Raw genomic sequence first — 25341 nt, forward strand, 5'->3', positions numbered from 1 at the left:
TTTGCGATCAATTGTTGCTCACATCAAAGTGTTTTTTTACCTAAAAAGTGAAACCCAGATGAAAACTATTGTGAATCATTTACCAAATAACCTGATAACAATCAAGTTACTTGAAGATTTAAAGCTATAATTCATCTTAACCAATACTTCGAAACCAATCAAACGATATGAACCCAGTTCACAAAACTTTAACCAATCGATGCTCACATGAGCTTAACGATCATTTTCCAATTCTTCGTCCCATGCTCGTCACGATAAATCATCTAATTTAATTGTTTTCTTCAAGAAAGACATCAACAAGTTTCCAGTTTTCCTCTTTATTTTCCTAGTCTTCCTATCTTCAGTTGATCTCGCCATTTCTGTGTGTTCGTATTCATCATCTTAAGTGTCCTCCTTTTTTCCTCTCCTTTTCCAATTTTTGTTTCTTGGTGACACTTTTTTTTATTCTCCTTTCCTCTGTCTATCTTTTTTGGTTCAACAAAAAGAACATAAAGAATCATGGATCGAGGTGAAGGAACAACTTTGTCTCTTAAAGCCAAATTGAAAGCATCTGAGAAATTGGTTGCAGAGTTAACTCAGGAAAACCAGGAGATCAAGAGGGAAGTTAAGTTGTTAGCTCAAGAATTGGAAGAGCTCCATGATACCTTTCGAGAAGACCAGGTCTCTGAGTTTAGAGATATAAAACGTGAATTAGAGGCAACAACCAAAAATTGTCGTGTTCTTCAATTTAAGCTTAAAAAATCGGAACGTTTAAATGAGCAACTGGTTGCGGACAAGACTGCGTTGGAAAAAAGGATCAATGATCTTTTGGAGACGTCCAAAGTATCCTTTGATAAACAGAAGATGAGAGACATGGAAAATGAACTTTATATAGCCAAAGAGGTTTCACTAAAGCTACACAGTGAGATAAATGACATCAAGAATGAGAAATGTAGACTGGAAAATGCATTGATGGAAGCTCACACTGGTTCGCCTGTTCCACCATCATTGCCATCGACACCAACACCAAATAAGGATTACGAAGAGGTTGTCCGCAGCCTTTGTGATACAATGGAAAGAGAAAAGGATTTACAGGAACAGTTGAAATTTGCTGAAGAAGAAAATCGAACGATTAGGAAAAAGTTGACAAATTTAGAACAAGAAAATGATATATTAATGGCTCAAATTAAAAGAATGGCAAACAAACAAAGGTCTGGTGGCAGCTGTAAAGACAAAGGTATTGGAGGACGAGGAGGCTCAGGTGATGATGACAGTGATGAATTGAATGTTGATGAGATGAAATTACAACTGGAATTGTATGAACAGGAGATTGCTATACTTAGGAAAAAGAGCGATGAAATTGTCCAAGAAAATGATAATCTAACCCAAGAAGTTAAATACTTGCAAGAAAAACTGGTATCACAGCCATTGACCAAAGTAGAGATACCCGAAATTCCTCCTGGTTCTCCTCCCAATGTAATCTATGAACACAAAATTCGGATACTTGAAACAGAAGCTCGTGAATTGAGGAAGAAATTGGTTGACCGGGAAAAAGAGGTTGATAACTTGAGAACAGAGTTGGAGGTTCATCGGAGAAAAGCGTCCAAAGTAATGGTGAGAAGTCGATCACTTGAATCAGAAGCTGCTGTTGATTTAAAACGACAACTGCAACTAGTTGAACAAGAAGCATCCATTTTAAGACAAAAGATTATCACTTTGGAGGGTGAAAATGAAAAGTTGAACGGTGAAAACAAAAGGTTACAGTTACGAGTGTCGAGAAGGCCTCCTCCAGGTCCGGTGGATCAACTGCAGATTGAAAATATTGAACTAAAGACCAAAATATCCGAATTAGAAAAACGTTGTGATTCTTTCAAAGGCGAATTGGTAGCATCCAAATCATCAACAAACCTGGCTACAATCATCCAAGATTTTAAGAAACCATTGAAAGACATTGCATCGGCGGAAAAAGATGTCATCAATGGGTTGAGAAAACAAATTTCCATAAAAGAGGACGAAGAGGTACAGTTGAAGAGAAAGATAGCAACGCTTGAAACGGAGGTTAGCAAATTAACGATGGACAATCGAAAGATAAAAGAGCTGCTCAATTATAAGAAGACGCCAATGAGGGTAATCAAAGAATCAGCAACTAGACTTGAATTGAAAGAAATATGTCGCCAAATGGAGGATGAAATAAGCAAACTTCAAGTTTCTTTGAATGCAAAAGAAAAAATGAATGAAAATCTTGAAGATGAACTGGCAGAAACCAAGAAAAGCTTAGAGATGGCTCAAGTTGACATAAGATCCAAAGACAATCGACTGTCCTCTACTTTATCACAGTCGGAAGAATCATCAGCACAGCTTAAAGATGAACTGGAAAAAGAACGTGAAACAGTTAAAAATTTGAACGAAAAACTGCAATTGTTGAGCAAAAATAAATCTGATGTTACATTTGTAAATAAGGTACAGTCACTGGAAGCCGAAAAGAAGCAGTTACTCAAAAACATTTGCAACATTGAGTCAGAATTGTTGAAAGAGAAAAGTAAAGCCAATGAATCAAAGGACAAATTAACCAGCATTCAAAAGGAAAAGAAAGAAGCTGTTGATAACTGGAAAAGGCTGGAAGAAGAAAAGAAACGACTTGAAAAGGAATTGGTTGATACTCGAAGTAAATTAAACCAGGTACAAAAGGAATTGACTGGCTTGAGTAGACAATTAGAAGCTAAACAAGATCAAATTGCTAGGTCGCAAGAGGTAGTTGATCAGCTAAAAGAACAGGTAAGCTACTTTTTGCTTTTCGATTTTCACATTAAACCAATTCAGATACAACATAGTCTTAAATATTTCAGGTTTTTACTGTAAAACACAATCAAAACAATCGTCAATCTATGCACGAATCGGCAAAAACGGGTAAAAATTAATTTCCTTCAAATTGAGACTCTGTTAGTTTGTAGGAACATAAAAATGAACCCATTCGTGCAATCAAAAGATTTCTCTGATCGATAATTCTCGAGAAAATCGGGTTTAAAGCTTAAATTTGCAAAGCTTTGTGTACAATTGTGGAAGCAGATTTTATATGAAGAAATTTCATTCCATTCATTCAGAGTAAAACACTTCAGAAGAGTTGAAAGAGTCAACTATCACGGTTGTTACTAAATAGACACAACAAACACAATTGTAAGATTTGTGCACAAATTGACACAAATGGACAAAAACGGGTATTTCTTTCAAATTTAGACTTTTTGGATTGTAGGGCTTATGCACTGAGGCCATTTGTGCAATTAGAAGATTTCTCTGGTCAATAGTTTTCAAGAAAATCGCGTTCAAAGTTTAAACTTGGATCGCTTTTTGTGCAATTATGGAAGTAGGTTTTCAAAGTTCCAACTTTGACCTCGATTTTACAGAAAACTTTCCATCGAGTGAACCAGTTGATAGTACCAATGAACTCGGTTTCAATGTCCCTACAAACCCACCGAGTCTCAACTCTGCACTCAAATGCTCGAGCATTTGGCATTAGTTTTTACATTTCATTTGCAAGTTAAACCAGAAAATTGGTTTATTTACCAAGATATGGGTTGAGATGAGTTAACTTTGTTGAATAAGTTGTTACTCGTACATTTAAAGCCCAAAAATCATGACCGAAATGCGCTAATGAAGAGTTATTAAATTGAATTGAATTAGTACTCAGTTAAGAATCAAATTGGTGAAAGAATGATGATTGTAGGTGATATCATTCTCGAAAAATTGAGGCTAAAAGTTTTTAGGTAAATGGCCGAAATCAAGAGAACTGTTGTTAAATTGTTACAATTATCCAATCCATGATATGTATCAACAATTTATAAGTGCTAATTATAAGTTTCAGCTCGCTAACTCTTTCGGTCATAGAATTTGGTCGTTTTGACTGAAAATCGAACTGATCTGTTTTGAAGGAAACAGAAAATCTTATTCCTCGCAATAATTGTCTTTTCTGGTTGACTATCAAAAGTGACATAAGTAAAATGAGTTTCATGACTAAATATGCTTACATAATCGTACAAAAAGCCTTGCAAGTTTCGACTTCGAACCCGATTTTCTCGAAAACTTTTCCTCACAGATATCTTAAAATCACACCAATGGACTCGATTTTCATGTCCCTACAAACCAAACAGAGTCTCAATTTGAAAGCAATTGATTTTATCCGTTTTTACCCATTTGTGTCAATTTGTGCATAAATGTGATAACTGTGTTAATTGTGTCTTTTTAGTGACAACCGATATTTCATTATTTGTTTAATATATGCTTATGTTCGAATGATGAAATATCGAAGTCTGATCTCATGAATATATTCACCAATCTTTATTTTTATCACAGCTGGATGAGGAGAGACGAAGTACAAGTTTCACAGTATCACTTAAGCCAAAAACAACCAAAGAAACTAGTGAATCGGAAGGTTTGATCAAAAAGATTGCTGAATTGGAATCCAAAAATAATAACTTGGAAAGAGAACTGGAAAGGATAACTCGAGATACACGCAACAAGGAACTAACGGTCAGAAAAGAATTGGAAAAGCAACTCGATTCTCTTCAGGAAGAATGCAAACAAGCTAAGGAAGAGTTGACTTCCATTCGAAGTGAAAATACTAACCTAAAAACGAAAGTTAATCAACTTAATCAACAAATAGAAAAGTTAACCACCGAGACAAAGGAAAGTGCAGATAAACATCGTAAACTGTTGGTTTCCAGTAAAAAGGAAAAGGACGATTTACTATCGAAACTATCTGATCAAGAATCCCAATTAAGAATGGAACAAAGGAGAAGAGAGAAAATTGAAAAGGAAAATGATTTGGCCCTTAAAAATAAAGAAGAAAATCTTTTACAAGCTCGTGAAAGAATCTATCGTTTAGAACGAGAAATTAAACGAATGGAAATTCTGAGTGAACAAGAAAGACGAGACAATGAAATTAAACTTTCCAATCTGAATCGGGAAGTGGTTAAAGCAAAGCAAGAGTATGATGATCTTACTTCTCGATACGAAGTGTTGGAGCAAGAGTTTGTTTCCATGAAATCTAAATTGCTCAACGAAAAGGATAATTTAATGGAAACTTTGAACAGCATCAAACGTTCCTATGAAGAGAAATGTGCTGAATTGAAAGCTTTCAGAGATTCTATGAATTCAAAGCAAGAAGATTGGATAAAAGAGAAACTCGATTACCAAGAAAAGCTGTCTGAATTAGAAGCACGAATGAGAAAAGGCTCAGATAGCGATTCTGAGAGATCGAAGTTGAGGATTTCTCTCAATGATAAAGAGAAACAGTTGGACGAATTTGTTAAAAAGGAAAAGGAATGGACCAAAGAGAATCAACGCTTAAAAGATCAACTAGCCGAGTCGGGACAAGATGCAAAGCGAGGTTCAACCAGTCTAAGTAATCGACCAAAAATTTCCAAAGAGGTTCAAGATATGAAAAACAAAATGGACCATGCAGAGACCTCACATCGTGGTGAAATTGCTGCTCTAAGAGCGGAATATGAATCTCGAATGAAACTGATGAGAGATGAAATAACAATGTTGCTCAGTGAAAGGGATCAACTGAGGGCTCGAGTTTATTTGGGCGAATCATCAGCTCACAAGGATGAGATGGAAGACATGAGAGCTTCCATGGAAACTTTGAGATCTCACTTGGAGCAAGCTCTATTGGAGAATCGTAATCTTAAAATTGAACATGCAGCTGAAAAGTCATCTTGGCAGATACAACTAGCTGAATTGAAAACACGTCTCAACCAAGCAGATGAGCAAAGTCTCATGGAAATGAGCCGTGGATCCGCCAGAAACTATGCCAAAACACGCTTGGAATTGGCATGGGAAAAGGAGAGGCAAGAAAATCAAAAGCTCCTCACAGATACACAGAGGTTGGTTGAAGATATGAAGAAGCGAGTTATATCGTTGGAAATTGCTCGAGAAAAGGAGAGAACTGAAGCAAGAGAACAATTGAAGGAAATGAAAGTAATTATGGACAAAGAGCAAGAGGATACTCAGAAAAGAATTGGCGAACTTCAGTTGGATTTGATTGATCTGAGAGATTCTCATGCAAGGATGAGATCTCAAAATGATCGGTTGAAACGTGAACGGTTAGCATTGGAAAAGGAACGAGAAGAATACAAATTGAGAATGTTTACAGCAATTTCAATTGAAAATAAAGTCTCAGATTTGTGCCGTTCGTTTGACTCGATTATGAAAATGTTACCAGCTCCCGAATCATCAAACGACATTGAAGAAAAGTCAACCACTGATTCTGGTTCCAATCAACCTGAAACACCGACACCTGTAGCTACTGGATTACAGAGACGTAGATCTAGGAAACGTCCTACTGAAGTGAACATGGAAGAGCTTAGGAAAGCGTTGGAAGATTTTAAAGTCAAAATAAGTGAACTGAGTAAAATAACAGTTTTCCGTGAAGGAGATTCTTTCCATAGAACCATCTCTTTCCGCCGTGCCATGTCTTCGTCTGATATGAATCCAGATTTAAATCCTTATTCTGTTAGAGGTTTACCTTCTGCATCGGTTGTCCGAGCTCCTCCTAGGCCTAAAGCGTTAGCTAAGAAGAGTTTATCTTTGGATCAAACAATGGGTGCAAATGGATCACAAGAACGTATCTGGGATTCGGGAGATGAAAGTCTTAATAGTACTCCTGGTTCTAGCATGACTAACCTTCGATATCCAAGTGCAGCCATTTATTTACACAGAGGAGGCTGTAGCTCAATATCAGGCTATGAATCAGAGTCGTCTTATGGTCCAGACTCAGCTCGATGGACGCGAGAACGAAGTTATGGATCAGATGTTTCCGCACCGGCTGTAATATCTTCCAATACAAGTCGACCCAAGAAATCAATATTTGGTTTGCTCAAGAAAACCCATTCAATTGAAAGTCCACCAACAAATGAAACGGGTCGAGAAAATCGAGACAAGAAAGAGTCTAGTTTAAGGTCCAAAATATCTAAAACGCTGAAAAAGACGCTGAGTAGGAGTAGTTCAAGTTTAACCAAGGAATCAAAAGACAATGTTCATGATAATGAACCAGTTTCTGGTTTAAGATCATTAACATCAAGAACAGATGGAGCAACAGCACTACCTTACCGAAGAGCCAATAGCAGTACACTCGGTCCCTCAGTCAAGCCACCTTTGGCTCATGATGTAAGTTTAATCTTCAGTTTAAGTCAGAGCTCTAATCATATTTTTCCAACTTTCAGGTTTCCTCGACAAGCCGTGGATTAGCTCGACGTGAGAATCCAAGCGAACTGAACAACATTCGATCAAGCCTCCGAAGTGTAAACTCACTATCACGAAGTACCCGAGTATAATATTGGAGGTGATCATCTTTTTTTTTATTGTTTGGCTACACTTTTATTTGGATTGAAAAAGCTAAGCTCAACAATTTGACGTCCATTTTAACTCATTGTCATCATCATGTACTTTTTTCATTATTACATGTAAAATATCTTCACCTAAGCTTAAGCATATCAGTTTCGTCTTCAAGTTTTCACGATGAAATTCATGCTCAAAATGACATTTACCTTTCAATTGAGGTTTTCATATTTTTGCTTCTCTCTTGTTTCCGAAGCTTTCTATTGATAATAATTTGCAAAGTTTACTTTTCCATCAAAAGGCAAACCAAAAACACTAATTTTCAAATCATTTAATGTAGTAAACCTTTTTTCACAGATATTTTATGTTTGTTAGTAATGATTGTTATTAGAAATGCATTGATCATAATAAACTGCATTTTGTGCGGATTGATTTATAATAAAAATTTGAACCTTTCTCTTGATTTCATCCCAACTAATGTTAAGAATTATTTGTGGAGTTTCTGTGAAGACGAAAGAATGAATAATCTCAGGAATCTTTTAACAAAAGCCTATTTGAGTTCATTTGACTTGATTTCATTTACATGTAACAATTTTTACAATCTCTGGCTAAACTCAAGTGTTGCCAAAAGCTTAAAGTAATGAACGTTCATCTAAATCCGATTGTTTATTTACATCTTAGGAGTGAAATTATGTTATCAAATTGTGGTAATAGTGGATTAAAAATAAACAAATGAAAGTAAAAAAACGAAAATGAACCTCACAGACCTTGGAATTTTTGCTTTGAATTCCAGGCAAAATTGAAGTCAGGGTTGAATAATGAATAATACGAGGTAGATGAAAGATGAAATGAATGTTGATAGTAAAAAATAACCTAAAAATATATATTATTCATCCATGGCTAAATCTTTATTCTCGGTGATTATTCATTTAAATCGGTTGAAAGATGCTTTGAGGGGGAAGATGAAGGCGGAGTGAAACTTGGAGTGTTTGGCCCAATAATAATAATAACAATGAAGATGCTGGTAAATAGTGTCAAATCTCGACTAATTTAGCAGCTATTGAGTTGACTTGAGGTGAACAATTTAATCATCCAAATAGATTGCTTACAAAGTGAGCTTAAGGGTGAGAGACTCTTAAATATAAATTGAATAAGATTGAGATTCACTCTTGTCCAAAGCACAGTTTCAGTTTTGTTTACATTTTTAACTCTTTATTTGTGTGTTGCTTAGACATCAACATCTTTAATATGGCTAATCGTGGTGCTGCTTATGGGATTGCTGCTCAAGTCCAATGTAAAGTAAGTAAATTTAAGTTGATAGATTGATAAATTATTAATAATCAAAATTATCATTGACCATAGTTAACAAATAAACGAGACATTGAATTGGAAAATGAGATTCTGCTTTGGATGTCTGAAATAATCGGTGAACCATTGCCAAGAGGTGAACTCGGTGATGTACTTCGTAATGGAGTTTACCTTTGCAAGTAAGTAAACCCAATTATTAACCCAATTTACCTAAACAGTATTGATAATAATCTAACTGTCAATGTGTTTTTTGATGGTAAATTTCAGACTAATGAACCGCTTGGACCCAAGCACATGTACAAAAATCAACAACACCAATGCTCCATTCAAAATAATGGAAAATATTGACCATTTTCTCAGAGCTGCTCGTAAATATGGAGTTTCTGAGATTGACCTTTTCCAATCGGTTGATTTAGTTGAGAAACGTAATATTCCTGGTGTAGTTCAGTGTCTTATGGCAATTGGTCGATGTGTAAGTCCATCATTCAATGTTTCCTTTAGTCATTTCAACCATTTTTGTTTCTCATTCAGGGTTATCTTCATCCCGAGTTCCGTGGACCTTACCTTGGACCTAAACCTGCTGAAGAGTCAAAAAGAGATTTTAGTGAAGAAACGTTGATTAAAGGTAAAACAGTGATTAACCTACAATATGGAACCAACAAAGGAGCCAACCAACAAGGCCTCAATTTTGGTAACTTTAGACACATGTAATGGTTAAGGGTTTACAATCTTAATGACAAGACATCTTTAATTGTGTTGATTTCAATCATCTAAATTTACTTCACTTTATGTAAATATTGTCTGGTTAAGTCAAACTCTCAAGCCTTTTCAAAGGCATGTTTACAATGTTACCAAAGAAAGGGTAAAAATAATAAATTGTATTCTCTACATAAAATGCTGACATTTAATACCAATAAATGTTTTCAAGTGTAATTTGAATTGTGAATATAATTGTATCTTTAAAGTCTGGTTATCAATAAACTGGCATTTTGCTTTTCAACTATTATTATACACTTTATAAACATTATTGTATACCAATGAGCAATATCTTTCAACAAGTAGTCAACAGATTGTTGCTTATGTTATGTTTCATGGCAATCTGCCAATTCATGTTTCAGTCAATATTCACTTGGAACCTCAAATCTTCTCCTTTTTTCAAATTATTTTATCCTTAGCTTGCAAACGAGTTACAGTGATATTAATACTTGCACAAACATCGTTACAATTATAATATATTTTTGAGTACGCATTTAAAAAATAGTAAAATTAATAACAACCATAGAATTGATTTTTATATTTAGCCAATGAGGAACCCAAGAAAATGTGGAAATATTTTCCTTTTCCTAAACTATTTTTCTGCTTAGTTGGATTCTCAAATTTCTGACCCACTTTTCATCATAATTTTCATGCTAATCTGCCAGTTAATTCAATGAAAATTATCATCAAAAAATATGTTTGATGCGATGAAAGATTGGGAACATTTCAGTCGTTAGCTTTTACTTTTAAGCCAAATCTTCAAATCTTATTATCCAATATTATTTACAAATCAAGAAATTAAGAGAAGAAACAATTAGATTTCAAATTGTTCAAGCTGAATATCAGTAAAGACCAGAAAAATCAGTGAAACAATCAAAGGCCGAGAAAAATAGTGATTAATATCGAGAGTCTTTAAGCTGTATTATTTAAAATCTGGTTTGTCATTTTACCCAAAAAAAGCAAAATTCAGATTGAATCGCTTTAGTTTAGGCATTGAAAAGGTGAATTGTTGATAAATGTTCATTGGTTATCAGAGGTTTAATTGAATTTAATTTCCACACCTTTTACTCAAGCCATTTGTATAGACATTTAAGGTTGGGTTAATTCAGTTTTGGAAGTGAATCATGTCACTTGTTAGGATATTGGCTTGTAACCTAATTGCTAGTTATATTTGAAATATAAGTAGGAAAGGAAGCAAGGAACATGTAAATGATATTATAGCCAAAAATATCGCTATCGCCTCCAACACCATGGAGTAGGAGGGACGAAAGTGTATATCGGCAGTGATTCTGGAAAAGTTGAGTAAAAACTGTTCATATTAACTTTAAGTTTCAGTTTGAAGTTTGAGTTTCTTGGGTAAAATCATTTCAATCGTCTTTTCAGCTTAAATAAAAAAAAACCTAAAAACCTTTTAATTTCCCTCTGATTACCTTTATTATTATTTGATCAAAATGTCTCTTGCTGCTCAAGTAACTGCTAAGGTAAGTAACACTTGTTTCAATGTTAACCTTTATTTTTTTTCATTGCTTTCTATTCAGGGTTAGTTTCATGCACACGAAACTAATTGTCATCATAATATTAGTTACAACCTACATTATTTTTCATTCTTCATCTTATCCCAACATTCATTATCATCTTCATTCCTCTTCATTTCATTTTATTTCCTACTAATCTAATAATTTATTGTTATTGTTTGTTTACATCGCTTCACAATTGATTTACCTTAACCATCTTGGATCCATTTGGATTTAATATTTGATTATGTTGTTATCAACATCCATTTGTTTATTGATTTGAAGCTTGCTGGTAAACGGGATGCTCAATTGGAGTCCGAGATTCTTCAATGGATTGCAGCCATTGTTGGTGAGCCACTTCCAAATGGATCTTTTGAAGAAGTCCTGAAAGATGGAGTTATACTTTGCAAGTAAGTCTAGATTTCTAGTAAATTTAAGGTTTATTATAACAATCAAACGTAACAATTATTAAGTTACTAAGGTAGGGCAAAGCAAAAAAGACGTTAACATTTTAATAGCTTTATTCTTGAATAAACTGTTTTACAATTTGATAAGTTGATGTAAAAAGTTGAGTCCAATCCATAAGTTGAAAACAATTGCAGCTGTTAGTATCTTGATTTTCAGCTCTCAATCTGATGTATCAAAATTAGTCCAATCAGTTAAATGGTAACATGGCTTTAATATGAACGTACTTTTTTCATCATTACCATAGATTGATGAACAAACTCGCTCCAGGATCATGCAAAAAGATTGCTACTTCTGGCCCAAGCTTTAAATTAATGGAAAATATTAACTCTTTCCAAACAGCAGCTCGAGCTTACGGTGTTCCTGAAATTGATGTTTTCCAAACTGTCGATTTATTCGAAAAGCGAAACATCCCTCAAGTCACCCAATGTCTTTTAGCATTAGGAAGAACTGTGAGTATTCTTGTGTTTAAAACTTTACTAATATCTTTGTCTCTTAATTGATCTGAATCGCTGTAAGCCTGAATATGTTTTATTAACTGTATTTGACGTTTATTTTATTTCTGTGTGTTTCTCAGTGTTATCTTCACTCTGACTTCAAAGGACCCTTCCTCGGACCAAAGCCCGCTGAGGAATGCAAACGGGAATTTACCGAGGAACAACTTCGAGCCAGTGATGGAATCATCAACTTGCAATATGGTTCAAATAAAGGAGCTAGCCAAAGTGGACAAAACTTCGGAAACTCAAGACACATGTAGATCATTTATAATCGCAAATTGACTCAAGAAAAAAAGCAAATTAAAACCAACCTATCCTATTATTTAAATTGGATTGAAGCTTGCTAATCCTTGTTAATTTGGAGCATCTTTTCTCGCAATTGGATAAATGTTCAGTGAATAATTTCAATATAATTGTTCACAAAAATGATTTTACTGGCAATGTTGTTGATTGCTCTTTTTGTTCATTCTGATTGAATAAAATAAAATTAAAAGACCTCGGATCAATCAATAATAATTAAACTAACGTCGAAATATTTTGGTTGGATATTGATCTTGCCAGATAATTCTGAAGATTGATTGATTGAAGATTGATTTTTAAACTTGACACTAACCTTATAATGAATAAATCAAAGGCAATCAATCTTACTCTTTTCAAATTCAAGGGTAATAATTTGGCAAGCAAGGCTTGTCGATTGAAAAAAATGTGAAATCATTTGAATACATAGACTTGGTAGTTAGAGAAATAAAATGTCGCCAAGTTTTGGTGATACTCATGAATAGTTTGGAGATAGACCAAGTTTTATTTGAAATTTTACTTAACAAGCATTTATACAGATAAAAGAATTGAATTTTAATTGATTGGTAAGTTAAGGTGAAACTATTTTTTCAAAAATAGCATTTTCTCTTTATACTGTGGATCCATGAAACAAGAAATGAACAGTTTCAAAGCAACTGTAAACGGATCCTTGGGTTTTAACTTTGATAGGATTTTGGTTATAATTGGTTCATCCGAAGTGAAGACAGGTATTAAAATAGATTTGAGTAAGTCAACTGATTCCTCGCTGAGATCGTTGAATTGGAAGTTTTTGAGAACTGTGATTGGAATCACGTCAAGTTTCAATAGCTCTACAATATATTTGCACATGTTTGACTTTTCAATTTTAGAAAGTCGTTCTGGTTCGTTCAATCGATCTTTCAGGGAGTAAATTAATGCCATTTTGTATTTTCGATCTCCAGAGGACAATTGCTTGAACAAGTAAATATAGAATGGATTAAATTTTTTCTCCTTAAGAGCAACTAGAAGACAAACATTCATGACTTCTATGAAGTTTTTACCACCAACTTTGATTAATCTTTGGGTACATTCAATATAATCTTCGCATGTGATTAAAGACTTCAAAATTGCTTTACGAAGAGGTGTCACTAGACGTAATTTAGCACATAATTTTTCACCAATATCCGACTCGATAGTTTTTGGCTCGGAAATTGTAATCTCCTCTGATGATGGTTCTTTAGTCTCAGTCTTTGATTCTTTTAGAGTTAGTCCACCATTAATCCACCAACGATTATTTTGAATCACTTCTTCAAATTTACCGGGTATATAAGAAACCTTTGTTTTTGTTCTTAATCCATTTTTTATTGTTGCTCGAAGTGAATTTATATCCACTGAACATATGGGACTATCCTCATTTAGACTGTTTAATTTGATTATGTTGTTGTTTTTTATAGCAGATAAAGCTTCTAGCATAAAGCTAATTCTTTTATCTGTTGTCTCGTATTTAACTGCTTGAGATTGAATATTTTCAATCATCTTTTTCAGTCTGCTTGGATCACTTCTCCTCAAGACGAATCCAATCATTCTGAGCTGCAGCAAAATCACTTGAATGCACTTTCTGTTGAAACGATTGACTAATTTATCGATGATGTCGAATATAAGATTTGAGTCAATCATTCCACATGCATGTAAATATGAAATGAAAGATACCAAATTGTCCATTAGCTTGGATTCTTCATCTTCTTTGCTATCTGTAAGTTTTGTCATTACAGAGTCAAATTTCTTCACGAATTGATGCACAACATGGCCACCGATTTCATCACCAATATTTGTATTTAGAACGGAGATCAGCATAGCATATTCTCCAATCAATCGTTGAGGTGATAAAAAGGAATCTTGAAGCAATTGATCATTAATACATTTACACAAACACTGAGTCACTTGGAATAAACTATAGTCCTTTAGGACATCTTCAACGCTTGAAGAAATTGTCTGGAGATTGCTTGCAGATAAACGGTTGAGAAGACCTCGTATCCTTTTCATTGCTTTTTCATCAATTTCATCTTCGACTGATGGTTCAGATTCTTGGTCATTTTTCTCCTTTGATTCGGCTTTGATAATATTTCCCTCTCTATCTCTCAATCTCCCATAAATGTCTTCTTTTAATTCTGTGGATTGTTCCTCATCAGAGATATCATCATCACCATCACTATTATTTGAATCAGCGATTTCGTCTGCGGAATCTAATCCATCATCATCTGACATTTGATTATCTGAATCGTCTTCGGAGATCCATTCTTTTTTACGTTTTACCTCAGTTTTGGGTTCAGCTTTTTTCCGTTTTACTTCAGGTTTAGGTTCAACTTTTTCTATGATAGACCATACATCACCAAGTCCAAAATCCTCAAAACATCGAGCAGAAGCATTTTTTCGTTTTTTGAATCCTAATTTGTTTTCCAGTCTTCTGATTATCTCATTATCTGTTTCAATACCATCCCTGAGTGATGACAGTCTTGAATTTGAAGGGGCAGAAAGTGAAGCACCAGGTGATCTATTCATTGTTAATTTATTTTACCTATTAAAAGTCATAATAAAATATTTAGTATAGAGTCACATTTGAAACAAATCTGGTCAGTGAATTGTTGAGAGTCTTCAACAGACGTTCTTGTAAAGCGTACAGTAACATTTTGGTTTTGCTGTTCAACTAATTGAAGCACATTTATCTATTAAATGTCATAATAAAACATTTAATTTAGAGTCAATAATGAGGAAACACAAAATGAACTTACCTCCTCTTGAAGACTTATATTGATCAAGGTAAAAAATGAGATTGTTTTATTGTAATTGACAAAAATAAGGTTTCCAAACATGTGGCATGAGAAGTGTTGCTAAGCAACTGTTTCAAGCCAAAACGTCCCAAACAGATGATCCGAATCCTTGTTTTGTAAAAGAGCTTCCCTGGTTTAAGGACATTTATGTTTCTTGTTTGTTTGATTTGATGAATTTATTTACGGCTTGCATTATTTATATCATTCTTTGTGTTTTATTAGTAACTCATTGGGAGACCACTTTAGATAAGGAAACGTTTATGGAAAAGGACGCTTCAACTTTACTGGTTATTGCACATCCAGATGATGAGACTATGTTTTTTGGTCCAGCTTTGATTAACTTGGCTACAGTAAAATCTAGTAAAACTTTTGTTTTGTGTCTAACATCAGGGGACTATGATGGATTAGGAACCATTCGTAGGTTAGAATTGATTGAAGCTATGAAAGAAATTGGCCTTCCTGTCAAAAATGTTTTCATTACTGATCATTTCATTGATGGAATGAATCAACATTGGAACCTGACTATGATTGCAATGGTTGTTAGTGAGAAAGTTACTGAGAACAACGTAAGTGAAGTGATCACATTTGATGAATATGGAATTAGTGGGCATCCCAATCATAAGGACACGAATGGATTTATTAAGATATTTCTATCTAATATGAACCCATCAGTCAAATTCATGACTTTGGAAAGTGTGAATATTTTCAGAAAGTATTTATCTTTTCTAGAAGCTCCTATTTCGTTAATCGATTGGACTTTAAGAAAATTTCTAACAGAAACTTGTGATCAATCCAACGGAAAGTGCCAAAAGAAAGTGTTTATTGGCATAGAACCTTCAAAGTATCTTAAGTTGCTCGATTCATTATATCGTCATCAAAGTCAAATGGTTTGGTTCAGAAGGCTTTATTCATTGTTTTCAAGATATATGTTCATAAACACTCTTATCGAATGTTAACTCTTCTACTGTCCGTGCTTTGGTAGAGACTTTATATACCGGTTTCACTAATATTCACGTCGAATGCAATGTAATGGTAGTCTGGCGGGAAGTATTGGTTAGTCAAAACCTTTTTTGTAAATTGTTGATTCTTCTTTTAACTCTCTGTTTGTTTTCAAATTTATATTTTATAATTTAAATTAGTTTTTCAAGTCATGGAAAGGCTGGTTTCGAAAACTTTTAAAAGATTTGTTTGAAGGAAAAAGGTTTTTGTTCCAGAGGATTTAATAAAACCAATGTGAGGCAGTTCAAGAAGAAAGCCTGGAAACAAAATGTAAGGGTAAATCCATTACATGTTACATCTGTGATCAAGAAGGACATTGGGCTATCTTCAACTGTATAGAGCTTTGAAAGAGAAACTCAGTATTAAAACATGTCTAGCTCTAATAGCGACTACTACCTACGCAACCTGACTTGAAACCATTGAAAATTTAAAAAAAGCGGAACTTGGAGTCGATAATTTTCCCCAACAGCTGCGATCATTCAATTATCGAGAAATTAGCTGGTAAACTCTTAAGAATGGATTACGCTTCCTGATGGGCGAAAAACTCGTGGTTAAGATCAGATAGAGTTTACGAAATTATCCATACGAATTTAGCCTTCAATTGTGATACTTTTACAAAATTTTCATCGCCAACTTGTGCATAAAATAAACTTTATCTTATTATTTTCATAATCTCTCATAAAAAATAGAAACAAGTATTGAGCTTTTAGGAAGTTTGCTATCAAACAATAAAAGGGCACTTTCATGTTGATTGTTGTAAATCAGCTGGTTGATGCCCATCATTCAGTCAAAATTGGTGGGGTTATTTTTTTATCTATATGTTAATCCATGCATATGAATTAGCAAAATATTGATTATAATGCTTTGATAACTATTCAAATATGTTCCTTGTTCACATCTTGGAAGGCTATGGAGGTTATCATATAGATGGCTGAATGTTGGTAAAAACAGCTGTATAGATTATTTTGATTTCAACTTTGATTGTTACCTTTTTTTTACAAGTATCACTTAAATTATCTAATTTTATCTATTTATGTCATTCATCTTTGTCTCTAACGTGCTTTACGGAATATTTATTGCTACATTGCTACATGTGATTACTCCAAAGGAATTAAATATTTCTAGTTATTGGAGCTCAATCAAATGAGCTCGTTTATAGTTTATTTAGATGACATCTTCACCAAAATTTCATCATTGTGACCAATTAATCAAATTTTATAACTGTTTCATTATTCGTGATGGTCAACTAGTAAAAGAGGATTTCTGGATTAAAAGTGGTAAAATTATAAACCCAGAGCCAATCTTCTATGATGAAAAATCAAAACCTGATGTTGTGATAGATTGTAAACACAATATAATCGCTCCAGGATACATTGATCTCCAAATAAATGGTAATTTCTTTTAATCTGATATTTCTTAGAATAATTCGTTATCAGGTGATTTGAATAAAATAGTTTAAAATCTAAACTCTGGATCTTTTCATTATTCAGGTGGATATGGATTCGATTTTTCCAACGACAATGTTGATATCAAAAAAGCTATTGACAGTGTTGCTCGAGGTATAGTTGAATCAGGCGTGACTTCATTTTGTCCAACTTTAATCACTCAATCGCCTGAATCTTATAAAAAGATCATTCCATTCATCCATCGACGACCAGGAAGCCTTGAAAATGGAGCCTCTATTCTTGGTAATTTACATATCTCTCCTTTTATTACAATTTGAAATTCATTTTTTCAATTTATGTTATCAGGTTTACACCTTGAAGGGCCTTTCATCAACCGCAAGAAACGAGGAGCTCATCCAGAGCATTTGGTTCGTGATAATATCATGAAATCTTTCAACGAACTAGTTGATGTTTATGGTACCTTGGAAGATGTGGCAATAATTACTCTCGCTCCAGAATTGGATGGAGGATCAATAATAAAAGAAATAGTTTCTCGCAATATAATCGTTTCCATGGGACATTCAGTGGCAACTTTGAATCAGGGTTATGTGGCTATTTCAAACGGAGCCAATTTCATCACTCATCTATTCAATGCAATGTTACCGTTTCACCACCGTGATCCTGGCTTAGTTGGATTACTCGCCCATTCTTATCCAAATTCATCTAAAGTCCCTGTTTATTATGGAATAATTGCTGATGGAATTCATACACATGATGCTGCTTTGCGAATTGCATATCAAACCAATCCAGATGGCCTTGTTTGTGTAACCGATGCTATATCTGCTCTTGGATTGGAGCCAGGAAAGAAGCACAAATTAGGGGAACAATTTATCGAAATTTGCGATTCAAAAGCTTTTATTGCCGGAACTGAGACACTTTGTGGATCAATTGCAACCATGTCTCAATGTGTTCGTAATTTGAATGCTGTAACAAACTGCGGGATAGTAAAGGCTGTCGAGTGTGCATCTCTACATCCAGCTCAAGTATTAGGCATCACTGAATTGAAAGGCACTCTCAATTTCGGATCAGATGCTGACTTTATTATCCTAGACAATCAATTAAATGTTTTGGCTACTTTTATCGGTGGACAAAAAGTTTGGATTGCTGATCATTTCCCTCTCAAAGCTGCGCAATTAAGCTAATGAGCGTTTTCAACGCTTCTCTAGAGAGTCTCTTACATAGAGTATTTACTTATGAATTTTTTACGGCTATAACTTAAAATAATCTAGATTTCTACTCATTATATAAACTAGAAGCAATTTGAAAAGCCATTTTGATCCTCGTCGAAGACGATTTTCCTACATTTTTAAACAATATTTTAATTACATCAAAATGTAAATGGAAAGATTTCGTATCGAATTTTTGCTTTAATTTGTCAAAACTGGAATGAAATAAATTTTAAAATCTAATTACCTCACAACTAGAGTTAAAGGCTGAAAATTATTATTTCAAAGACTCGAAAAATTGATCATGAATTATGTATACAGAGTATACAGAATAGATAAACATTAATTTCAACGACAATTGAATATTTACCTTCAATTTTCACAATTTATCATCAAACCAATCACAACTCGCTTTGAATAAAAACGCTCACTCTGCCATCATGTGTTAAAAAGTAAATTTGATTTTTTAATTCAAACAATAAATAGTTTGATGAATCATTTCATTCAAAAGGTCATAAGGTGTTGTGTTTTAGATCAGTACAACGGTGAATTTGTGTCAAATCTGAAAAGTGTACAATGGAAATAAGACCCAGGGAAAATAGTACTAACTGGGTAGTTCATTTAAGAGATTTTATTGGCAGTAAGTCTTAATTGATTCTTTGAAAGCATCTTATTTATTTATTTCTATTGATAGAAACGATATCGATTTTATGTCGAGATGGACGAATTGTACTCGGTCACCTTCGGACCATTGATAATTACGGTAAGCTTTATTTGATTACAGACTAAATATACAATATTTACCCAAGAATTCATATCAATTTACTAATTTCATCTTTGCTTTTTCAGTCAATCTAGTCATAACTCAAACCAAGGAAAGGATTTACGTTGAAAATAAGTACAGTGACATCCAAATAGGAACTATAATCTTGAGAGGTGAAAATGTGATCGTTTGTGGTTTAGTGGTAAGGATTTTGATTATTTGAGCGACTAATTGAACTAAGGATTTAAATTTTCCATATTTGTGCTTACTTTAGGAGCCTTCACAGGAGAGACATTGTGAATTTGAAGAAGTACCAATCGATCAATTATATGACTCTGGAGTACCAGAAAATGTGAATTTAGGCAAAATTGCTATTGCACGGAAGAGAGCAAAGGAAGGCTTCGCTGTTAGCGGTTTCTCTGAATATTTTTACGGCTTCTGATTGAATTCAGCTGATTATTATTTCAAATCAATTCATGGAAAACTTTAACCTTCATTTACATTAATTTTATTACGCTACATACATATACATGTATATATTATAAGTTTCATGTCATATCACCTGATTGCCTCGTTTTTATGCATTCATCCAGTAAACTTTTATCGAATACATTTATAAATTATAATAATTTCAATCTTTGCTGACTTCCAAATTGAGATCATAGTAGAGACTTCATAATAAACATACAAAACAATCAAAGGTTTCTTGATATGCGTATCCATCAAAGGCACGAGAAGGACTATTGGTTACTGTTTTACCCACAAATTCACCAGAGTCACCGGCAAGACATCTAATACTTAATCAATTAGAAGGGCAAATTGGTTCTCTTTCAAAAAGTAAAATAGGATAATCAATAAAATGATATTGAATTACATGTTCATCAGTGAGTCAGGAACCGAAAAAATGATTTGAATATCAACACACCAACATTAGTATTTCTTATTTACCTAATGGAAGTACGAGAAGTATAGCTTGAAAAATGAATATGATTTTAAATCAGATTTCAACTGTTGGACAAATACTCTGGGATGGCAAACATTAAAACATCAAATATATTGGATGTTTAGATAACAATAAGGATGCGCTTAATGTGAGCCTAGAACCTTTCTTATGCTTTTATGAAGGTATAAGAACCATTCTTGTGTTTAAAAACTCGGAACATCTAGAATGAGTGAACACTAAATTTGCGAGTGGAATGATAATGAACTGCATCAATACAGAAAAGATTGTTCAGATATTCACAATTTCATGAGGATTAATGAAAAAATACTCTACATTATTTAAAAGAAAATTTACATCATTAAGAGACTTTATAATAAACATGCAAAAAAATATTTAATCATCTATTATTAATACTGTATTAGCTAGTTGAATCAACGGCGATGATTACATTTGTAACCAACTTACAAGTAAATAACAATTAAAAATTCAAAAGAATAAATTTTTAAACAAAAAAAAACATGAAAAACTTTAAGTCATGGAATCGCAATATTATAAAAATTAACAAGCTTGATTGATATTTATCATAATTGATACCAAAATATAAAATTTTTGATCACATTTCTGTCCAATTTAGCTATAACATGATCTAGCTTAAGATTTTGTATTGTTTTTTATGTGTGACAAAGTGACACTAATTTGCATAGATTTTTGTCTTACATCACAGACAAATTTAATTAATGAAAGACGATGAATTAGGATTAAAAATAAATTTTAAGCTCAAAATCGAAGCAACCCTGACATTATCTGTTGGTAAATTTTTTCATCCAGCGATAAATATTGACAGCTTTTAACATCAAAATAATACAATGGATCAGTAATGGTAACTGGATTGTAAGCTTGATTTCTCAGAGTAACTTTAGGAAGCTTGAAAGTTCCAGTTTGAGTAAACCGTTGGCATTTACGAACAAATACTGGTATCGAATAATTAGGTAACACTTTTTTCATCTCGGCCAATAAATCTTTCAGATCAACCTTATCCTCTGGATCCAAAATAGCAGCCATACCAGCTCTACCCTCACAACCAGGTATTTCAACTCCATAAACCACACAATCAACATGTTCCAAGTGATTACCAATAACAGCTTCCACTTCTGTGGTGGAAACATTTTCACCCTTCCAACGAAATGTATCTCCGGTTCGATCTTTGAAAAAAACATAACCTAACTCGTCTAGTGTTACAAGATCACCAGAAGCAAAATAAGCATCTCCACGACGAAATACATTGCGAATGATTTTTTTATCGGAAGCTTCTTGGTTTGCGTATCCATCAAAGGCACGAGAAGGGTCATTGGTTACTATTTTACCCACAAATTCACCAGAATCACCAGCACGACATCTGATACACAATCCGTTAGAAGAGCGAATTGGTTCTCCTGTAATTTCATCCACTTTGATTATTGAAACAGGATAAAAAAGATCAGTCAATGCACCGGGTAATATTTGTGATATAAAACCACAAGCACCAACTTTATGATCAACATTAACTGTAAGAAGCAAAAAAAGGTATAATCAATAAAATATTTCAATTGAGATAAATGTTCATCAGTGAATCAGTCGACTATAACCGAAAAAAATTAAATGAAAATTAACTCACCAACATGAGCATTTCCTTCTGTTGCTCCATAAAACTCGAGAACTCTTTCAATATTGAATCTTTTAACAAAATCTTTCCAAATGTTTATCCTTAATCCATTACCAAACATTGATCTGACGCTATGAGCTCTATCAGCAGGTGACTCTGGCTGGCAAAGTAAGTAACGACAAATTTCACCAATATATTGAGCCGAAGTACATTGATATTTGATACAATCGGTCCAAAAGTTTTTTGCCGAAAATTTATGCCTAATTGCCATAGAGTTGCCCTTCAACAGGCATTGGCCTGATCCAATAATGCCGCCAGATAAATGGTACAACGGAATACAGGTATAAATAATCTCATTAGAGCCAAAACCCATTGAATTGCCAATCCCAATTGTAACAAAAATAAAACGACAGTTTTTAATAACAGCAGCCTTGGGAAGTCCAGTTGTACCAGAAGTGTAAATGTATAAAATTTTATCTGCAAAAGAAAAGTAAAATTAATTATAAATCAGAAAAATGACACTGAATTAAGAAGCGTTTGAGTCGATGATTTTCATTGAAATGACCTTAATCCATGAATTGGATCACTTTCAGAGATGAAAATGCTGAGCTAGGATAACTACGGCCTCTTCAGAGCCTCTACTCAATCAATGTAAATGAAGGTTTGAATCAAGGTAAATAAAAGTTATGAATGCAAAATGGCTCGTTAATTGAATTCAAGAGGCTTACCAATGAACCTTACATTTTGACATTTAGTACGGTTGACTTTGAACAGAACGCTCTAGCCAAATAAATCAAATAATATTGAATTTTTAATAAGTTTACACAAGCAACTCATTAGAATGATGAATTTACGGTTGACATTAAAAAATCACATTAATGCACCAAAAATGCTTCAAGGAGTTTAGCTGGAAAGTTCAATTATAACATAATTGATAATTGTTAATAGCTTCATCATGAAGGCTGATTCAAAGAGCAACAATTTAGTTGATCCTATTGATGGATTCAATATTTCAACATTATTGGTAAAACAATGAAACATCGCTTCTTTTGATTCTGATTTTACCTTTTCCGATAAATTGAGCTTTTGTAACTAAACGTTATTAGATAAAGTAGGAAGCATCTTCGGTAACAATCAAAACGAAGTTGTCACGCAAAGCAAGCAAATTTGAAGGATTGAAGGTAAAAAAATAGATTTGTGATCAAGTTTTGAGAAAAAAGATGATGAAGTGTGAGGCAAAAAGTATTAAAGAAGAAGACAATTAAAATAACAATTAACAATTGGTGACTATTGGAGTGTAAAGTTACTAATTTTGTTCATGCTACAAAAAAGAGAGTAAAAATTTGCGATTTTAGTCAATTTTAACCATTTTTAAACTCAACTGTTGAACTGCTCAAATATTAACGACTCAGAATAAGCAAATAGCAGGAGAACCTCGATGCTGTGCGAAGGATGATAACAGAACATTATGAGCCAAATGAACAATACAGAAACAACAATGAGAATCAGAATGTTCAAGAATCAATACATTTGATTTTAAAGTGATTGAAGCTGTTGCAGTATTGTTTCCATTCAATAGGCGCTTATTTCCTAATCAGGAAAAATGAGTCTTTTTTGTCTATCATTTTGATGAGTAGAGGAAAACTAGTTTTGAAAAAGAGAAAATTTATATCAATCTTAATGTTGACTTGTTATTCCCTGCAAGGGGTAAAATTTATAAGCTGCTAATAGTGATGGACATCATAACAATGTGACTTACCTTCGTAATTACCCGAATTGATATTAATCGGATCTGCAGTTGATGCATCCTTGAGCAGATCATTGAGATCATGATGAGGAAAATTTGGTTGACTTAGGTTACCATAAGAGAAAAATTTTAAATCTCGTTGGTTTTTGAGGGTAGGATACACTTCGAGAATTGCATCAGTCAATTCTGTACCAAAGATGACAGCTTTTGAGTTGATTGTGAGAATTGAATGAATTAGAGATTCTTTTCGTTGATTAGTGTTGATTAAAGCTGTAACGACACCCATTTTTGCTAGACCAAGCCAAAGGCCAATGTATTCACACTTTGATTCCATAAAGAGAACAACTTCATCACCATGGTTAAATCCTAATTCAGTGAATATGTTGGCCACTTTATTAGAAAAGGCATCTAGTTGCTTGAAACTCCAAACTTCATCTTGGTGATAGAATATTGGTTTATCTCCGTGTTCAGCAACCGTTTTCTTGAACAGTTTAGCGACAGTCATGTTACGTCGTCGATGAAGTGCCATTGTAACCTTGGTTTTGGTTAAATAATACAAACCTCTGAAAAAGAAAGTAAACATAAATAAGTGAAAAAATTATAGCAAAATTAAAAAGATGAACAAATTACCTTAAATCGCGATGAATAGTCAATATAATGACTCGAAGCCACATTGCCAATTTAAAGGCTGCATAAAGGCCAATTATCGAAAAAGTCACATTTGAAACAGCTCTGGTCAGTGAATTGTTGAGTGTTTTCACCAGACGTTCTTGTAAAGCGTACAGTAACATTTTGGTTTTGCTGTTCAACTAATTGAAGCACATTTATCTATTAAATGTCATAATAAAACATTTAGTTTAGAGTCACAAATAAGGAAACAAAAAATGAACTTACCTCCACTTGAAGACTTATATTGATCAAGGTAAAAAATGAGATTGTTATACAATATTGTAATTGACAAAAATATGGTTTGAATCAAAGAATAGAGAAGAAGAGGTTTCTCTCAATACAATTTTGGGAAGCTTACAAAGCGGCGCTGGTGAGGGCGCTATTTTATTAGATTAGATTAAAAAATTAGATTGAAATTGAATCGAAAGAAATTGAAAAAAGTGACTGATGTGTAGGACCGCCAACCTCACTTCCCATTGAAATCTATGGAGAGCTTCTTCTGCACTCTTTGGTTTGAGCTAATTGAGACACATTAAGTTTGCACTTGTTGATTACAAAAAGAGACAATGATGAAATCAAAAAATATCCGTGCGAACGTAAACAGATGAACAAGATTCAATACAAAACATGGAACACAAACAAAGAAAGAGAAAGGACAATCCTTGAATGCAGAAGATCTTCACTTTATTGCACTTGTTGATGACGAATGTAAATCACTTGGTAATGGGTATTGGCCGAAGTTTTCAATTCAATACACTAGCAATAATTAGTGAACGTTAAGATTTCACAAGTCAGTGTTTTCAATAATTTTGATGATTTTAATTCAATGAAACCAGAACAGTACAGTAATCCACAATTGGTTACTTTTAAAGTTGGGTTAACTCAACTAACCGGTTACCTTTATTCACTAATAACAATTGAGTGACATTAACAGTGCGTTAACATTATTCAATAAACAACGCCATCTATAGTTGAAGAATTTTTTTTCTTAAAGATTTCTTGCTTCCTG

At 33.6% G+C, this 25341-nt stretch overlaps 8 protein-coding genes and 1 long non-coding RNA gene across 10 annotated transcripts; 6 read left to right on the forward strand and 3 right to left on the reverse strand.

The window, feature by feature from the left end:
• On the reverse strand, window positions 1–2027 carry LOC149093212 (uncharacterized). Its single transcript, XR_016199974.1, has 2 exons — window positions 1888–2027; window positions 1–1806 (listed from the first exon to the last, which is right to left on the reverse strand). It is a non-coding gene; the product is annotated as an uncharacterized LOC149093212 (long non-coding RNA).
• Window positions 499–7759, forward strand: LOC107371547 (uncharacterized). Its single transcript, XM_025162711.2, has 3 exons — window positions 499–2754; window positions 4327–7143; window positions 7200–7759. The coding sequence occupies exons 1-3, from the start codon at window positions 499–501 to the stop codon at window positions 7308–7310; spliced, it is 5184 nt and encodes a 1727-aa protein (XP_025018479.2). The 3' UTR covers window positions 7311–7759.
• A 730-nt stretch (window positions 7760–8489) lies between these two features.
• Window positions 8490–9628, forward strand: LOC107371548 (myophilin). Its single transcript, XM_015939670.3, has 4 exons — window positions 8490–8613; window positions 8677–8801; window positions 8890–9094; window positions 9154–9628. The coding sequence occupies exons 1-4, from the start codon at window positions 8563–8565 to the stop codon at window positions 9331–9333; spliced, it is 561 nt and encodes a 186-aa protein (XP_015795156.1). The 5' UTR covers window positions 8490–8562; the 3' UTR covers window positions 9334–9628.
• A 1075-nt stretch (window positions 9629–10703) lies between these two features.
• On the forward strand, window positions 10704–12375 carry LOC107371843 (muscle-specific protein 20). The gene is made up of 4 exons (XM_015940001.3): window positions 10704–10859; window positions 11178–11302; window positions 11605–11809; window positions 11935–12375. Exons 1-4 carry the CDS (start codon window positions 10830–10832, stop codon window positions 12112–12114), a joined length of 540 nt encoding a protein of 179 aa, XP_015795487.1. The 5' UTR covers window positions 10704–10829; the 3' UTR covers window positions 12115–12375.
• A 248-nt stretch (window positions 12376–12623) lies between these two features.
• Window positions 12624–15028, reverse strand: LOC107371830 (nucleolar MIF4G domain-containing protein 1). The gene is made up of 2 exons (XM_015939989.3): window positions 14920–15028; window positions 12624–14705 (listed from the first exon to the last, which is right to left on the reverse strand). The coding sequence occupies exon 2, from the start codon at window positions 14687–14689 to the stop codon at window positions 12734–12736; it is 1956 nt and encodes a 651-aa protein (XP_015795475.2). The 5' UTR covers window positions 14690–14705; window positions 14920–15028; the 3' UTR covers window positions 12624–12733.
• Window positions 14991–16623, forward strand: PIG-L (phosphatidylinositol glycan anchor biosynthesis class L). The gene is made up of 2 exons (XM_015938895.3): window positions 14991–16011; window positions 16098–16623. The coding sequence occupies exon 1, from the start codon at window positions 15006–15008 to the stop codon at window positions 15912–15914; it is 909 nt and encodes a 302-aa protein (XP_015794381.2). The 5' UTR covers window positions 14991–15005; the 3' UTR covers window positions 15915–16011; window positions 16098–16623.
• Window positions 16624–16923: 300 nt separating this feature from the next.
• LOC107371836 (N-acetylglucosamine-6-phosphate deacetylase) lies at window positions 16924–18822 on the forward strand. The gene is made up of 3 exons (XM_015939994.3): window positions 16924–17348; window positions 17448–17645; window positions 17709–18822. The coding sequence occupies exons 1-3, from the start codon at window positions 17126–17128 to the stop codon at window positions 18542–18544; spliced, it is 1257 nt and encodes a 418-aa protein (XP_015795480.2). The 5' UTR covers window positions 16924–17125; the 3' UTR covers window positions 18545–18822.
• Window positions 18823–19074: 252 nt separating this feature from the next.
• On the forward strand, window positions 19075–19951 carry LOC107370954 (uncharacterized). The gene is made up of 4 exons (XM_015938908.3): window positions 19075–19208; window positions 19263–19331; window positions 19418–19533; window positions 19606–19951. Exons 1-4 carry the CDS (start codon window positions 19145–19147, stop codon window positions 19771–19773), a joined length of 417 nt encoding a protein of 138 aa, XP_015794394.1. The 5' UTR covers window positions 19075–19144; the 3' UTR covers window positions 19774–19951.
• Window positions 19952–20648: 697 nt separating this feature from the next.
• Window positions 20649–25250, reverse strand: LOC107371724 (long-chain fatty acid transport protein 4). 2 transcript variants are annotated; one of them, XM_015939875.3, is made up of 5 exons: window positions 24558–25250; window positions 24294–24491; window positions 23676–24226; window positions 21929–22393; window positions 20649–21818 (listed from the first exon to the last, which is right to left on the reverse strand). In XM_015939875.3, exons 2-5 carry the CDS (start codon window positions 24452–24454, stop codon window positions 21052–21054), a joined length of 1944 nt encoding a protein of 647 aa, XP_015795361.2. In that variant the 5' UTR covers window positions 24455–24491; window positions 24558–25250; the 3' UTR covers window positions 20649–21051. The 2 variants fall into 2 exon arrangements, with proteins under 2 accessions (XP_015795361.2, XP_015795362.2); XM_015939876.3 differs by having other exon boundaries at window positions 24294–24472; window positions 24558–25211.
• Between the last annotated feature and the right edge of the window lie 91 nt (window positions 25251–25341).

The sequence above is a fragment of the Tetranychus urticae genome, chromosome 3, assembly GCF_039701765.1.
Source record: "Tetranychus urticae isolate SD_2017Ah chromosome 3, NJAU_TeUrti_SD_1.0, whole genome shotgun sequence".
In the NCBI taxonomy this organism is placed as follows: Eukaryota; Metazoa; Arthropoda; class Arachnida; order Trombidiformes; family Tetranychidae; genus Tetranychus; species Tetranychus urticae.